The sequence below is a fragment of the Hermetia illucens genome, chromosome 1, assembly GCF_905115235.1.
Source record: "Hermetia illucens chromosome 1, iHerIll2.2.curated.20191125, whole genome shotgun sequence".
Lineage (NCBI taxonomy): Eukaryota > Metazoa > Arthropoda > Insecta > Diptera > Stratiomyidae > Hermetia > Hermetia illucens.
In genome coordinates, this window is record NC_051849.1 from 203,850,112 (window position 1) to 203,865,141 (window position 15,030).

At 45.2% G+C, this 15,030-nt stretch overlaps 1 protein-coding gene across 3 annotated transcripts in view; it reads left to right on the forward strand.

The window, feature by feature from the left end:
- Nucleotides 1–14,734, forward strand: part of LOC119654808 (dedicator of cytokinesis protein 6) — a 33,476-nt gene extending 18,742 nt beyond the window's left edge. For 2 of the 3 annotated variants that reach the window (XM_038060367.1, XM_038060376.1), the window contains exons 12-14: nucleotides 9,412–10,456; nucleotides 10,595–11,144; nucleotides 14,523–14,734. In XM_038060367.1, coding sequence (XP_037916295.1) covers nucleotides 9,412–10,456; nucleotides 10,595–11,144; nucleotides 14,523–14,577 — 1,650 coding nt within the window. In that variant the 3' untranslated portion in view covers nucleotides 14,578–14,734. Of the gene's footprint in view, nucleotides 1–9,411; nucleotides 10,457–10,594; nucleotides 11,145–13,683 lie in introns of all 3 variants that reach the window. The other variant, XM_038060381.1, reaches the window with a different exon arrangement.
- The last annotated feature ends 296 nt before the right edge of the window (nucleotides 14,735–15,030 follow it).

The window sequence follows — 15,030 nt, forward strand, 5'->3', positions numbered from 1 at the left end:
TGGCATTGACTACTGTGGGGTCGAATTTGTCTTTGCACATTCCCCATGTTTCCCGAACGACTTTCGTAGCGTCAGTAAATCATCAATGGCTTATGTAGTTGCGGAGCATAAGGAAGATCTTGAAGCTGGCCAACATAGGATTATTGAACTTAAATTTGTCACCGTAAAGTCTCTCCAAGTTGATGATTTCATCTGTTTGAAAATTATTATGATGGCGATGAAACAACGATTTGGTCGGCCTAAAAGCCAGCTTCGACAACACAATGAGTTTGTCGTAACTCAGCGACGTTCATTCTGCAGCCCGAGCGACTTACGATCGGCTTTTTGTCGGTGCTAGGGTGTTCGAGTATCATCTGTAATGAAGAGGCCCGTTGAGGCTCCTGCTCCACAATCGTGGAACCAGTGGCTTTTGGCATTAAGTCATGCACTAACGAAAATCTTTCTGAAGAAATCTGTAGAACATGGAAACCCTAGTAAGTTTTCACGGCTCTTTGTAGCTTATGTGAGCGTGGAAGGGAACCGACTCCGCACCCTACATGCAGTTGCCCTCAGATTTAAAATGAAAGTATCTCGAAAAAGTCTTTTTCGACTAGCAATCGACGAACCTTTTGCGTTTAGGAGACGTCCTTAGATTCATGAAAACCTACGAGCGGCGTTGGGAGGAAATTGTTTGAATACACTGAATGGCACTACCTAATGCATAAGGGTTATGCGGATTCTTTACTGATGAGATCATGAGATCATGCGGGTCAAATTCCTTCGCTAGCTGAGCACTTCATTCAAGACGCTAATGGTACACTAAGAGGCAATGTGATCAGCATTGGTGGGGGAGCTAGTCATAGTTTACTGCTACACTATTGGCGTCCAAAAACACGTGAAGATGGAAACAAAGGATTGTAACTCCCCAAATGGTCACAGACTTCGAATCCATCCGCGACTTTGAAAAATCAGGTCGTGGTCGAGGCACGGATTTTGGAGGCCAACCAAATTCATGTTCCCCCACGGCGAAATCTGTGAAAGGAAGGCTCTCCACTTCAGTGGAGAATCTACACCCGGTGTCTACGGCGCAGACAGCCTGAAAGGATAGTACAGCAACTCCCTTAATGAGAGGAACTGGAAACCTGACTACGACCGGCCTGTCGGTGACACTGTTGTCTAACTCTTCTAAAATACGGGAGAGGAAGGCTCGGCAGAAGGAAACTTTAGCCACAAAGAAGGAGAGACTGCAGGCTTGCCTGTTAGAAACTTCTCCTCCGCCTGTACCCGGAAAAACGGAAGAAAGGCAATCTGGTAATGTGGACGCAACTGGTCTCTCCATTCAGCCCGGGCATCGTGAATCTGATGTGTGAAGCTGATGACACTGCGAAAGAGGCGAAGTTTCTTGGGAATGAGGACATGAACGTTGCTACAACTTTCGGCAGAAGGTGAGGACAAGCTGGCAACCCCGGCGAGATCCACATTGAACGCAGCAGCGGTGATTTTCATATTAGATTGCACTTATTGCTACAAACATAACAGTTAGTCAAATTAACCTGCAGCTTGCCAAAGCTTCTTCCTATCTACTGACGACAAGCCTGGCAAAGTTGCAGGATTATCCTTATACATTTCTGGTTCAAAAGCCATGGCTTCGATTTAACAGAATCTGTGGTATTGGATCAGTAAACGGGAGTAGGATCGTCTTCCATGAAAGATCCTCGAGACCGAGGACCTGCGTTCTGATGTCAAATAATTAGAGGCAACCATGCTGAGATAATTCTGTTCCCAAGACCTTGTGGCGGTCAACTTGTAATACCAGTGCTAATGGTAAGAGAAGAAACGCCATAGTTGTCTCTGCTTACTTACCCTATGATTCTTTTTGCCCTCCGTCGACTCAAAAACTAAGGGATCTGGTAGTGTATGCAAAATCAAGTGCCCTTGAACTTTTCATAGATTGTGATGCGAACTCTTAGTATATTTGTTGGGACAGTAGCAAATGCAATCCTAGAGGAAAGAAGCTGTTTGATTCTATCACTTCAGCTGGTCTGATGACCGCGAACGTAGGGTGCGCCTCTACTTTCGTGGGGCCAAAAAGAAGTGAAGTAATTGACCTAACAATCTGTACTTCAAAAGTATTAGAGTTGATTAGGAACTGGCGAGTGCTAGATGAAGTCTCACTCTCAAATCACGGTTACTTAGAATTTAGTTTGACTATTGCAGGCGAGCAGCCTGTAATACAAAGGCGGAAATAGATTGGACAAAGTTCAATGAACTTCCTGGCGACAAAGTTGAGCTCCCTAGGCGTCTGAGGACACCTTTGGCGATAGAAGATCAATTAGAAAATCTGAATCGCATAAGTGTTTTGAAGAAGCTTTAAGTAATCCAATTAAGTAATTATGATTACTTATTATTTTTATTGAAATATTTAAGCGAACTCAATGCGAATTTTATACAGCAAACTCAACGCGAATTCTATACAGTAAACTCAACTCAAATTCTATTTTCAAAAAGGACTTCCATATTCTTTAGCAATTTTCAACTTAATCATTAAATTCAGTGACAGGTCTGAAAAACATAATTACTGCGATCTTCCACTCCCTTGGTGTGCCACGCAAAGTGGATAGATCCGCGCCATCTATTCGCTCGCAACATTCGAAATAAATTTCGAATGCTGCGAATCCTGCCGCGCCACATCACTCCGCCCCCAGATGAAACCTAGGGGGTTTCAGCGACTGATCCCCGAACTTCGTTCGCCGTTAATCCACAAAGCGGACACGACGTTGCTTCGGGGCGCACGCGGGTTTCAGCCTGGACAAAGAGACCGCCTTTTTGTGACCACCGATCTCGAGCTGGAAGAAATGTTCTCCCCGCTCGAGAACGCGGTACGGGCCCTCATATGGAGGCTGCAGCGGCTTCCGGACGGCATCCGTTCTGATCAGCACATGCGTGCATGTGTCCAGTTCCTTGGGCGAACAAGCAGGTATGGACGAGTGTCGAGTGGGTGGTGGCGCCTTGATGCGCCGGAGATTGTCCCTCAGCAGACGCACCAACCCCGACTCCGTGAGACCCGATCTCTTGTCGAAGACCGGATCGCTTGGGAGTCTTGGGTTCTCCCCGTAAACCAGCTCCGCGGGGCTGGCAGCAAATTCCTCTCGGCGGGTTGTACGAAGGCCGAGTAGGACGAGAGGCAAGACTTGCGTCCAGGACGGGTCGTCGCGTGCCATAATGGCGGCTTTCAGCGTCCGGTGCCAACGTTCCAACATCCCATTGGATTGTGGGTGGTATGCCGTGGTCCGCTGGCGTTTAAAACCAAGGAGTTTGCCTAACTCGGAGAAAAGGGTGGACTCAAATTGCATTCCCTGGTCAGTGATGACCACTGCAGGGACGCCAAAGCGAGGTATCCACTCTCGACAGAGGGCTTCAGCACATGATTGCGCCGTGATGTCTTTCAGAGGTATTGCCTCAGGCCACCGCGTGAACCTGTCGATGATTGTGAGGCAATACTTATAACCATGCGAGTCTCGCAAAGGCCCTATAATGTCGAGGTGTATGGTGTGGAAACGCTTGGTAGTGCGGGGGAATGAGCCCACTTCTTTCCTAACATGCCTGGAGACCTTACATTTTTGGCATGCGATGCACTCTCTGGCCCAGGAATTAATATCCTTGTTCATGGAGGGCCAGAAGTATTTTCCGGTGACTAACCGGTTTGTTGTCCTGATGCCGGGGTGCGCCAAGTCGTGAACTGCGTGGAACACTTCCTTGCGAAATGTGGCCGGAATGTATGGCCGAGGTCCCTTTTCCGAGTCTTCGCAGCAGAGCGAGAGGTTTGAGCCGAAGATGGGCAACTCCCGAAATTTGTATTTGGGGTTGGACTTGAGGCTCTGAAGTGCTGCGTCATCCACTTGCGCCTTGGCAATAGCCGAGAAATCGAGTGAGGCGGGGATGTTAACTTCGGAGACACGAGACAAAGCGTCAGCAACAATGTTGTCCTTCCCGGACACGTGCTGGATGTCCGACGTAAACTGGCTTATGAAGCTCAGGTGTCGAAGCTGACGAGGGGACGCTTTGTCGGGCTTCTGTTTCAAAGCGAACGTGAGAGGCTTATGGTCCGTGAACACTGTGAACGGCCTGCCTTCTAGGGAGAAACGGAAGTATTTGATGGACAGGTATGCGGCGAGCAGTTCGCGATCGTAGGTGCTGTAGTTCCGTTGAGCGGGATTCAACTGCTTCGAGAAGAAGCTCAACGGCTGCCAAACTTGGTCCACCATTTGGTGAAGGGCAGCACCTACTGCGATGTCAGAGGCATCAACAAAAACGGCTAGGGGTGCATCTTGCAGAGGGAATGCCAAGAGTGTAGCGTCAGCCAGTTGTTGACGAGATTTGTCAAACGCGCAGATAGCCTCTTCAGACCACACGATCTCTCGTGTGTCCTTAGTTTTGGGGCCAGACAAGTACGCGTTCAAAATGGACTGGAGATGGGCGGCCTTGGGCAGGAAACGACGGTAGAAGTTTAGCATGCCCAAGAACCTCCTCAACTCCCTCACTGTCTTTGGACGCGGGAAGCTTGTGATTGCTTGCACCTTGTCTGGGTCGGGCTGTATTCCTTCAGGGGAAATGAAATGGCCGAGGAATCTCACCTGTTGTTGAAGGAATTTGCATTTCTCAACGTTTAGGACTAAACCGGCCTCAAGGAGACGTTGAAAAATGCACTCGAGATGGGCTAAGTGCTCAGACTCAGTGGAAGAAGCGACCAAAACATCATCCAAATATACGAAACAGAATTCGAGGTTTCGCAGGACTGAGTGAATGAACCTTTGAAAGGTTTGCGCCGCGTTGCACAATCCGAAAGTCATCCGGGTGAACTCGAAGAGTCCAAAGGGTGTGCATATTGCCGTCTTTGGAATGTCTTCAGGAGCTACTGGAATTTGGTGATAAGCCTTGGTTAAGTCCAAGGTCGAAAAGATGCGGCAATTCGCGAGGTGATGCGCAAAGTCGTGGATGAGTGGAATTGGATATCGGTCAGGAACAGTCTGTGCATTTAGCCTTCTGTAATCCCCACATGGGCGCCATTCGCCGTTTGGCTTAGGGACCATATGCAGTGGGGAAGACCAACAGCTGTTTGAGGGCCTGCAGATACCCTGTTGAACGAGTTGTTCAAACTCTTTCCGTGCAATTGCCAGTTTCTGAGATGGTAGAGGACGCACCTTCGAGAAGATCGGGGAACCAGTAGTGATAATGTGGTGCTGCACATTGTGCTTCACTGGTTTGGAGAGACTACAGTTGGTAGTAATCTGGCTGAACTTTTGGAGAAGTGCCCGAACACGAGAGTCGGTAATGTCTTCTAAAAGAACGGAAAGATTATTGCCTGGGTGAGATACCATATGTCCCGACGTATTAAGGTTGGTCGTGGAATCTATAAGAGACTTGTTTTGCAAGTCCACCAGCAATCCATAGTGACACAGGAAGTCTGCGCCTAGTATGGGGAAGCTGACATCCGCCAGGATGAAACGCCACGAAAACGTCCTACGCAAGCCAAGACTCACGTCCACTTGCCTATACCCGTACGTGTTTATGCGGGAGGAATTTGCTGCCGCAAGTTTGAGCGGTTGAGGGAAAAGTTGATGATGCTGGGGTACGGGAAGAACCGAAACCTCCGCACCCGTGTCGACGAGGTAGTTGCGCCTGCTGAGGGGGTCAAAAATAGTTAGGCGACGTGGTGCTGCGTTCTGGGTGGCCGCCGCCAAAACCCCCCGCGGACCTAGTTTTTTGCGGTAGAAGAGAATCTACACGGTAGCGTACATCTTGTCGCTTTATCCCCGAATCTGCGGTGGTACCAGCAAATCCCTGGGTCCGTGGACTGTCTTGACGACCTGCTACCTGATCGCCCTTTTCGGATGGCAGACCGCGAGCGTGCTCGCGATCTGGCGCCCGAACGCTGAGCGTCCAACGTCGCCCGCATCTCGGCCATACTGGCTGTTAATGCAGCAATCTCGCGCCTCAATTCACCCACCTCATCCGACGGTGGTTGAACGGCCGCCAAGGTTGGGCGTACGTACACCTCCTGAACCTGGTCGGCCGTCGCTGCCAGTTCCTCCAAGGAACCGGAGACGCAAGCGAGGATCGCCTGGGTGCCCTCCGGGAGCCGACGCAGCCAGAGCGACTTGATCAGGTCTTCGCCGATCTTACTCCCACCCAATTGCCTCATTTCACGAAGCAATTGGCTGGGAGTTCGATCACCTAAGGTTAAACCTGCCAGCAAGTGGTCTAATTTTGCCGACTCGCTTGCCGACAGGCGCCTGATCAACTCGCTCTTGAGCTGCACATACGATGTCGACTTCACCACGTCGGACACCAGAAGTATGGACTCTTCGTCCAGGCCGATCACCGCGTAGTTGAAACGGGTCGCGTCCGATGTGATGCCGGACATTTGGAACTGTGCTTCCAGATGCACGAACCACAGTTCGGGGTTCCGCCGCCAAAACGGAGGAACGCGTACGGCGAGGGCGGTCACTTGCGGGTTCGATGGGCCTGCTGCGTCTTTATTGTCAAAAGACATCTTGTTTCACGAAAAGTACGAGATTGAAATGCAAACGCGGTGAGTTTATTCTGAAACGCGGTGAACTTTACACCGACACGGCAGGCCGCACCCACAAATGCACGCACGAAACGAGAAAAAACGAAGCGGACGCTATCCAGCGCAGACCAAAAACACCACCAATGAGAATGGAGGACTCGCGATGCTAAACACCTGCACGCCGTCTCTTGCAGCGATTTCAATTTTTTTATTACTATTTTTTTTTTTTTTAACTGAATAAATAAATAAATATTATATATAAATGAATAATAATTTCTCTTAAGAATAACTCCTCGTTGTTTGTCGGCTGTAGCTGCGGCGTTGGCGGTGCTGGGGACGTCCGTTTGTTGCCGTTGTTGATCGTTGTGGCAATGATGACTAGTCCGGTGCGTGAAAGGTGTTGTGCAGGAGGGCGTGCGTACGGGAAGTCGCGTGAAAATCCACTTCTGGTGAGGGTCCGACGTGTGTCGCGCAGTACACTGTGTAGAGAAGGTTTTCTCGCGTTTTTCTTTCTTGCCTCTGCTCCGACTCGGGATGTGGAGATGTGACACGTTTTCGTGATGTTTACCACGGCACTCCACACTCAACTGTAGATGTGAACGCGTGAAAATCGCTTGCCGTACGGTCTACTGATGTTTTGGAAGGATTTCTCAGTCCTTGGAAGTTCTATTTCTGCCGTGTTGTTCGGACGAATTTTTGTCGTTAATAGAACTTCACCAATGTCGGCGATGGTGGAGTTGAGTGCGGCGGCGAAAGTGGCTGCGGCAGCGATGGCGGCTGCGGCTGCGGAACTCTTACTTATCTCCAATCGGTTGTTGCGGCTGCCTGCTGGGCGATTGTGCTTGCGCAGACTGCGATTTGTTGATGGGGATGATGATGTGCTTGAGTTTTTCAATTTTGCAGGTTCTGGGAATTCGGGATCCTAGTTGTTGATGCTGTTGGTGCGAGTTCCGGGGTCACCAATTAAGTAATCCAATTAAGTAATTATGATTACTTATTATTTTTATTGAAATATTTAAGCGAACTCAATGCGAATTTTATACAGCAAACTCAACGCGAATTCTATACAGTAAACTCAACTCAAATTCTATTTTCAAAAAGGACTTCCATATTCTTTAGCAATTTTCAACTTAATCATTAAATTCAGTGACAGGTCTGAAAAACATAATTACTGCGATCTTCCACTCCCTTGGTGTGCCACGCAAAGTGGATAGATCCGCGCCATCTATTCGCTCGCAACATTCGAAATAAATTTCGAATGCTGCGAATCCTGCCGCGCCACAAGCTTTTCCTATTTCCCGGAGCCAATGTGGTAAACGTGGTCGATGTCTGGAGAGACTGGTTGAGAAGGTGCTAAGGTCGCACTCACTAAATGGAAACCAGCATACTTACTAACGTGGAAAGTCTTGAGTCCGTTCTTTATTCCTTTTTTCAAAGATAGAGGACACAATTCTGAAAGGCGAGTGCGCGAGGGGGGTGTTCGTGGACATTGAAGGGGCTTTTGACTGTGCACACAACGCGCCGTTAATTTGATTGACAGTTGCTGTCTCAGGCATGGACTTTCAGCAAATCCAAATAAAACCACAATGATATTATTTACAAAAAGGAGGGAACTGAATGGTCTTTGCCTTCCAGCGATGAGGGGTACAACCCTTCAACTCTCCGAAGAAGTGAAATATTTGGGAGTCAGTCAAGACAAGGAGCTTCTTTGGAACAAACATGTAGAGGTAAAGATAAAACGAGGTCTCGCAGCTTATGGGCTGTGTAGGCGGACCTTTGCCTCGACATGGGGGCTTAGTCCTCAGGTAGTAATGTGGATATAGGTTGCTATCATTAGGCTGATGTTCGCTTATGCATCCGTAGTGTGGTAGGTTAAGGTGAAACAAAAGAGTTTTCGCTGTAAATTAGCCACACTGCAAAGAACTGTGTGGCTGGGTATCACCGGTGCCATGAGCACGACATCCTCTGCTCTGAATAAATTACTCAATTTGCAACAGCAGAGCATTGCAATGAGAGCAGCTTTGATTAATTCGATTAGAGTTATGGGGAAACAATTGACGTGGGGGGCACAAAGCGTTGGAAGAGTCATTAGGAGAACTGAATCTAGTTTTCGCAATGCCTTCCGATCTTCAGATCCCTACACATCTGTTTGGTAGAAGATATGATGTTATCTTGAAACTAAGATAAGAATGCGTGTCAGGATATACTGACGAATTCTAGACCGATGACTCAAAAACAGAAATTTGTTCTGGAGCAGAAGTCTATCGCTTTTCTCTTGGGACAAAGCACAATGGTCTTTCTGAAGTGTATGGGATGCTAAGGGCGACAACCTTGTTAATTGATTGAAGGGCAGGTGCATCGCAATCTGTAGCAATAGTCAAGCTGCATTAAGGGCGTTGAGTAGTACTTTGATCACTTCAAAAATCGTTCTGGAATGTAGAAACCGGTTGAACTCTGTTTCTAGATTAAATACGGTGGATTTACTCTGGGTACCTGGTCATTATGGTGTAGAGGGAGATAAAATCTCGGATGCCTTAGCAAAAGAGGCTTCAACCCAGGTCCACTCGTCGACTATCCTGGGAGATAACTCCACTGCATATCATAGTTAGCAATGCGATTGTCGCTATTCTTAATGTGTGACTTATCCACTGCCATTTTCGCCTTCCGATCACAACGCACACGGTTGCCACGTAAATAGAATGAATCCAAATTCAAGAATATCCTCTTAACACTGACCAATCTTTTTTTTCGTAGGCATAGTCAAATTTTGCGTGAACTTGGGTTGGAAATCAACTTTAAAAATATTCTCGTAAAGTCAAAGCATCTTTCTAAACATATTCAAATTTTATTTTATATTACAGAATTTCGCTCGGGTTAAAATGCAAGTTACTATGTCATTGAGTTCTTTGGTTGGTACTAGTTCATCCTTCAGTGAACAATCGCTTCGCAAAGCGCTCAAAACAATTCTAGTATATGCGGAATCCGACACTGACCTACAAGAAACATCATTCCCGGAACAAGTTCAGGATCTCCTTTTCAACTTACACATGATTCTCTCCGACACAGTCAAAATGAAAGAGTATCAAGAAGACCCTGAAATGCTTCTAGACTTAATGCATCGAATCGCCAAAGGATATCAGAACAATCCAGATTTACGTCTAACTTGGCTAGAAAACATGGCCAAGAAGCATAAAGAGCGCGCGAATCACACAGAGGCTGCCATGTGTTATGTCCACAGTGCTGCACTTGTTGCAGAATATTTAAGCATGCTAGAATCTCAGACCCACCTCCCAGTGGGCGCTGTTTCTTTCCAACATATAACTCCGAACGCTCTAATGGAATCAGCAGTTTCTGATGACGTATTAAGTCCTGGCGAGGATGGAATTTGCTTGGGCAACTATTTCACAGAAAGCGGATTGAAGCAACTTTTAGAAGAAGCAGCGAACTCATTCCAAATAGCAGGAATGTATGAAGCAATGAATGACGTATACAAAGTGCTTATACCGATTTGTGAAGCAAATCGTGATTTCCAGAAGTTGGCTAAAATTCATGGAAAACTGCAAGAAGCATTCAACCGCATTGCACAACTTCACGGCAAGCGGGTCTTTGGAACTTATTTCAGAGTAGGATTTTACGGCACGAAGTTTGGGGACTTGGATCAGCAAGAATTTATTTATAAGGAGCCCACACTCACGAAACTACCGGAAATTTTCAGTCGATTGCAGAACTTCTATACTGATCGCTTCGGACCGGATACTGTTCATATAATCAAGGATTCAAACATAGTTGATACATCTACTTTGGATTCTGAGAAGGCATACATTCAGATAACCTACGTTGAACCATATTTTGAAACTTATGAACTGAGACATCGGGAAACGTATTTCGAGCGGAATTTCAATATAAGTAAGTTTAGAAGATATCTTTTCCGGAAAGTATCAAAACAAATTTGATATTTTTATATCCCTATGGAGCAAAAATTTTTATTTTACCTCCATCCTTTCATGGATTTAATCATCTATTTGCCTTCACTACTAAATCTAGAGCGCTTCATCTTCGCAACACCCTTTACCAAATCAGGTAAAGCCCACGGTGACTTGCATGAGCAATGCAAACGTAAGACCATCCTAACAACCATCAACCACTTCCCGTACGTAAAGACACGTTTACAGGTCGTCGCACGCCAACAAATCATTCTTGAACCAATCGAAGTTGCCATTGAAGATATTCAAAAGAAAACAGCGGAGTTGGCTGCAGCTACAAATCAGGAGCCAGCTGATCCGAAAATCTTACAAATGGTTCTCCAAGGGTGCATTGGTACCACAGTGAATCAAGGCCCGATGGAAATGGCTTTGGTGTTTCTGTCTGGACTCTCTGATGGAACGACCGTTCCCACTAAACATCAGAATAAATTGCGCTTGTGCTTTAAAGAATTTTCTAAGCGATGCGATGATGCTTTGAAGAAGAATAAAAGTCTTATTCAACCTGATCAAAAGGATTATCAGAAAGAGCTGCAGCGGAACTATGATCGTTTCACGGAACGTTTGAAGCCTTTGATTACAATAAGTCCCAGTCAGGCGCAAGGTGTTGTAAGGTAGGTTCAGATTTTGTTGTTAATTAAATCGGATCAAAGGCGACTGTGAATAGATTTTACTCTGGAATTTTATCGAAAAACAGAATATGGATCATTAATTTTATAGAAACATTAGATTGTTGCACATGAAATCAAGGAGTCATCTCAATTTTGACCACCGTTGTGATAACAGTGAATAAAAACGAAAAAATAATGGAAAAGAGCCAAGAACGTATACTTTTTCTGTATGAGCTCAAATTCGGTCATAAAGCAGTGGAGGCGACCAAGAATATTCACAGCGCATTTGGCGCTGATACGGTAAGCGAACGAACCACACGGCGGTGGTTCGAAAAATTCCAGTTAGGTGACGTAAACCTTTAAAGTGATGTCAGGCGATGACGGCTTTACGGTTTCTTACCAGGGCAGAGGCAAATTGTCAGACGCTGCCTCATTTCTGCCCTGGGAGCAGCGTGACCGAAGCGGCTCGCAGATATTGAGTGTCCCTTTATATAATTCGCAGAACACGGCATGAATATGAATTATATTGAGTGTAAATCCACCTTATTGACCAGAGATTGGCCAGAGCTGCAATTTTTTTTTTTGTGAGAATGATGGGGTCCTAAGTCAGCATCAACTTAATGCTGGACCGGACCAAATGGGGAGCAACTTACTCCCTCTTTTTTTGGTCCACGGACCCCTCGTTTAGGGCTGCCCTGCCCTGCAAATTATATAAAGGAGCATTCAATACCTATTAGCCGCTTCGGTCACGCTGCTCCCAGGGCAAAGGTGAGGCAGCGATTTGCCTCTGCCCTGGTAAGAAACCGTAAAGCCGTCATCGCCTGACATTTTTTAAAATTTGGGTGCTAAACCCTAAACGAAGGGTCCGTGGACCAAAAAAAGAGGGAGTAAGTTGCTCCCCATTTGGTCCGGTCCAGCTTTAAGTTGATGCTGACTTAGGACCCCGTCATTCTCAAAAAAATATCTTCAAAATGAGCCACCTGGACATCTAGGACCATCGATTGACAACGGCGAGCTGTATTTGCTAGTCGAATCCGACGAACGTCAGTCTGTGAGAGACATTGCAGAGAAACTGGGCGTACACTATTCGACAGTTTCCCGGCACTTGCAGCAACTTGGAAAGGTGAAAGAGCTCGACAAATGGGGTCCGCATGCCCTTACGGAGCAAAACATGGTGCTTCGAATAGAAATTTGCAGTTCTTTACTCTCCCGCAATAAAAGCGATCTCGTTTTGCACAGAATAGTGACATGTGATGAAAGTCCTGGCATTTTAACGTGAGTACCTGCCGTGTAGGCATAATCCCACGGTCCTCTTCGGAGACGGATTGATTTTGTGACCACAATCAGAGCCCCGCCATGACTAGCACAGCGGTACTGGTTTATACTGAGTGCAGGCTCAATATTCATGCCAGTGGATGCGACGCCTATCTAACACCTCTGCCGCAACTAAGGGGTACGGCACCCGAGTTGTACAGCGCAACACCACGCTTGAGCTCCGAGGAGCTCTACCCGTGATGTAGGCATAACCACAACCACCATGAAACTCCCACTAGGGGGCAACCGCAAATAACCGGGCCGAGAACACATCCTCGTCGAATTCTCCTGGAACATATGCTCTCAGAGGGCCATCCTGGTTCCCATGGTACCAGATAACCTTCGTGGCAGAGCCACTTCAGATGAGTCCCTTGCAGACTCGGGTCTTATCGCCCTCCTCGAGTACGTGGGGACGGAACTCCCCAACGGGTTAACTAGAATCAGCCCGAAGCGGAACCTTTCACCATCTAACTACCGCTCTGCGTACAGTGACATGTGATGAAAAGTGGATATCATGCGACAATCATCAGCGATCAACACAATGACTAGATGCTGATGAGCCACTGAAGCATATACCGAAACCAAGCCTACATCCGAAGAAGGTAATGATGATTGTTTGGTGGTCTACAGCTGGAGTTATCCACTATTCTTTTTTGGCACCTGGAGAAACGATAAATGCACAAAACTGTGCCCAACTCGAGGAAATGCACCAAAAATTGAGTATTGAAGGTCCGAGATTAGCCAACAGAGATGATGTGATACTCCGTCACGACAATGCACAACCTCACGTATCCAGAACAACCGAACGTCACCGGACCTTTTGCCAACCGACTACCACTTTTGGATTGCATTTGGATAATTTTTTGGCGGAAAAACAATTGAGGAATGAAGAGGTCATCAAAATTGCCTTTGACGAGTTTATCAACACCTGAAAATTGGACTTCTACGAAACATACACGCATACATGCTCTTGTATCTCGCTGGGAGAAGTGTTTGAACCGACTGGCATCTATTTTGATTAATTAAATAAATTTTTGTAAGCTTTACAGTCGTTTTAAATTTTAGTACCAAATCGGTCATTTCATGTGCAACATAATTTGTTTGGATTAATTTCAAGTTTTCCTTGTCAGTCCCTTCGATTCGATTTTCACTTCCAATCAAATAATTGCATAAAATATCGATAAATAAATGTAAATAACATTTCTAATGAAAAATACTATCTTTCTAGTGCAAACGGCTATAACAAGGGCACTCCTTTGCGGTGGTAGACCATTCTATCGTCATGACATCATTTTCGAATCATTCACATAAATATGCTCTCTACATACATACACGCATAATATACTAACGAAACTTCATACAATTATTATTATGCCAAATAATCACATTTTTATCTTTATTCACATAGCGAATATTTATAGATGCGCACAGTATTAAACATCGAAAAATACAAAAAAAACATTCTTTTTTTCTGATTTGTTGATTTACATTCTCCTTGATATTTTTTTAAATCAGCATTACTTACGGACATACATAGGAACTATGGCTACACAATTTTCGAAAAGAACTGGCAAATCATAAGTTTGCAAGGAAAATATACGAAAATTGTGTCTTTATTCTGTTAATCTATAAAAAATCAAAACGTTGCTTATATCTAAGATCTTTTAATCCTTTTATTCGATTTCATATTTAGCAAGGGATGAATCTCATTTTTTGTGTTCAAACTACATTTAGCTATACCCAACATTCAAAGTCCTTGGCATCCTTCATCAGCGTCACATACAAAAGTTGAGTGCATTTGAACATGCATTGGTGAATTGCTAAGACTATCTATCCGCTGATAAATTCATACAATACTTTTACACGGCCGTTCTTCCAATCGAGTGCTGCGTATAGCGACTGTGGTTCAAAATACGAATCTTTAACTTATACCAAATGGCAAGGACTGCATCTAATCTCGCAAATATATCTTTGCTTCAAAATCAAAAGAATTTCCTCAATTTTATGCTCTCTTGGAAGCTATTCATGCTTGGAATAAAGCTTTATTATTTTCATATTTCTCTTCAGATTTACAAATGCATTTCGGGGTATTCCGAGAGCCCATAGAGAACGTCTTCTCTAGATGCAAGCAAACATTTAATATTGTAATATTAGTAAACACTAGAATTAGGTTCGAGTTTTGATACACTACACAGCTTTTTGTAGTACATTTTTATATTGCGAAGTATTAAAATATATTCATATTCAATTTGAAAAAATTGGTTTTACTTCTTGGACTCTTTGTTAAAAAGGCAATCATTCAAGGAAAGGTAAGATCTTATTGACAATTATTGTGAAAGATTCCAAGTCAACAATAATGATCACGTCAACATCCTATACACCATGGCCGGACAATGCGCGCAATTTGAAACTTCATCAATTCCGAGAAGATTTTCGATATCGTCAAAAGACTTCCTACGAAAGGTTCAGGAAAGTTAAAAGCTATTTTCGGAACAACGTTAGCCAAAAGGACGTCGAGATTTTCAATGGGCAATGATATTTCCTGAATCAAGATTATATTTTTATTGATAATATT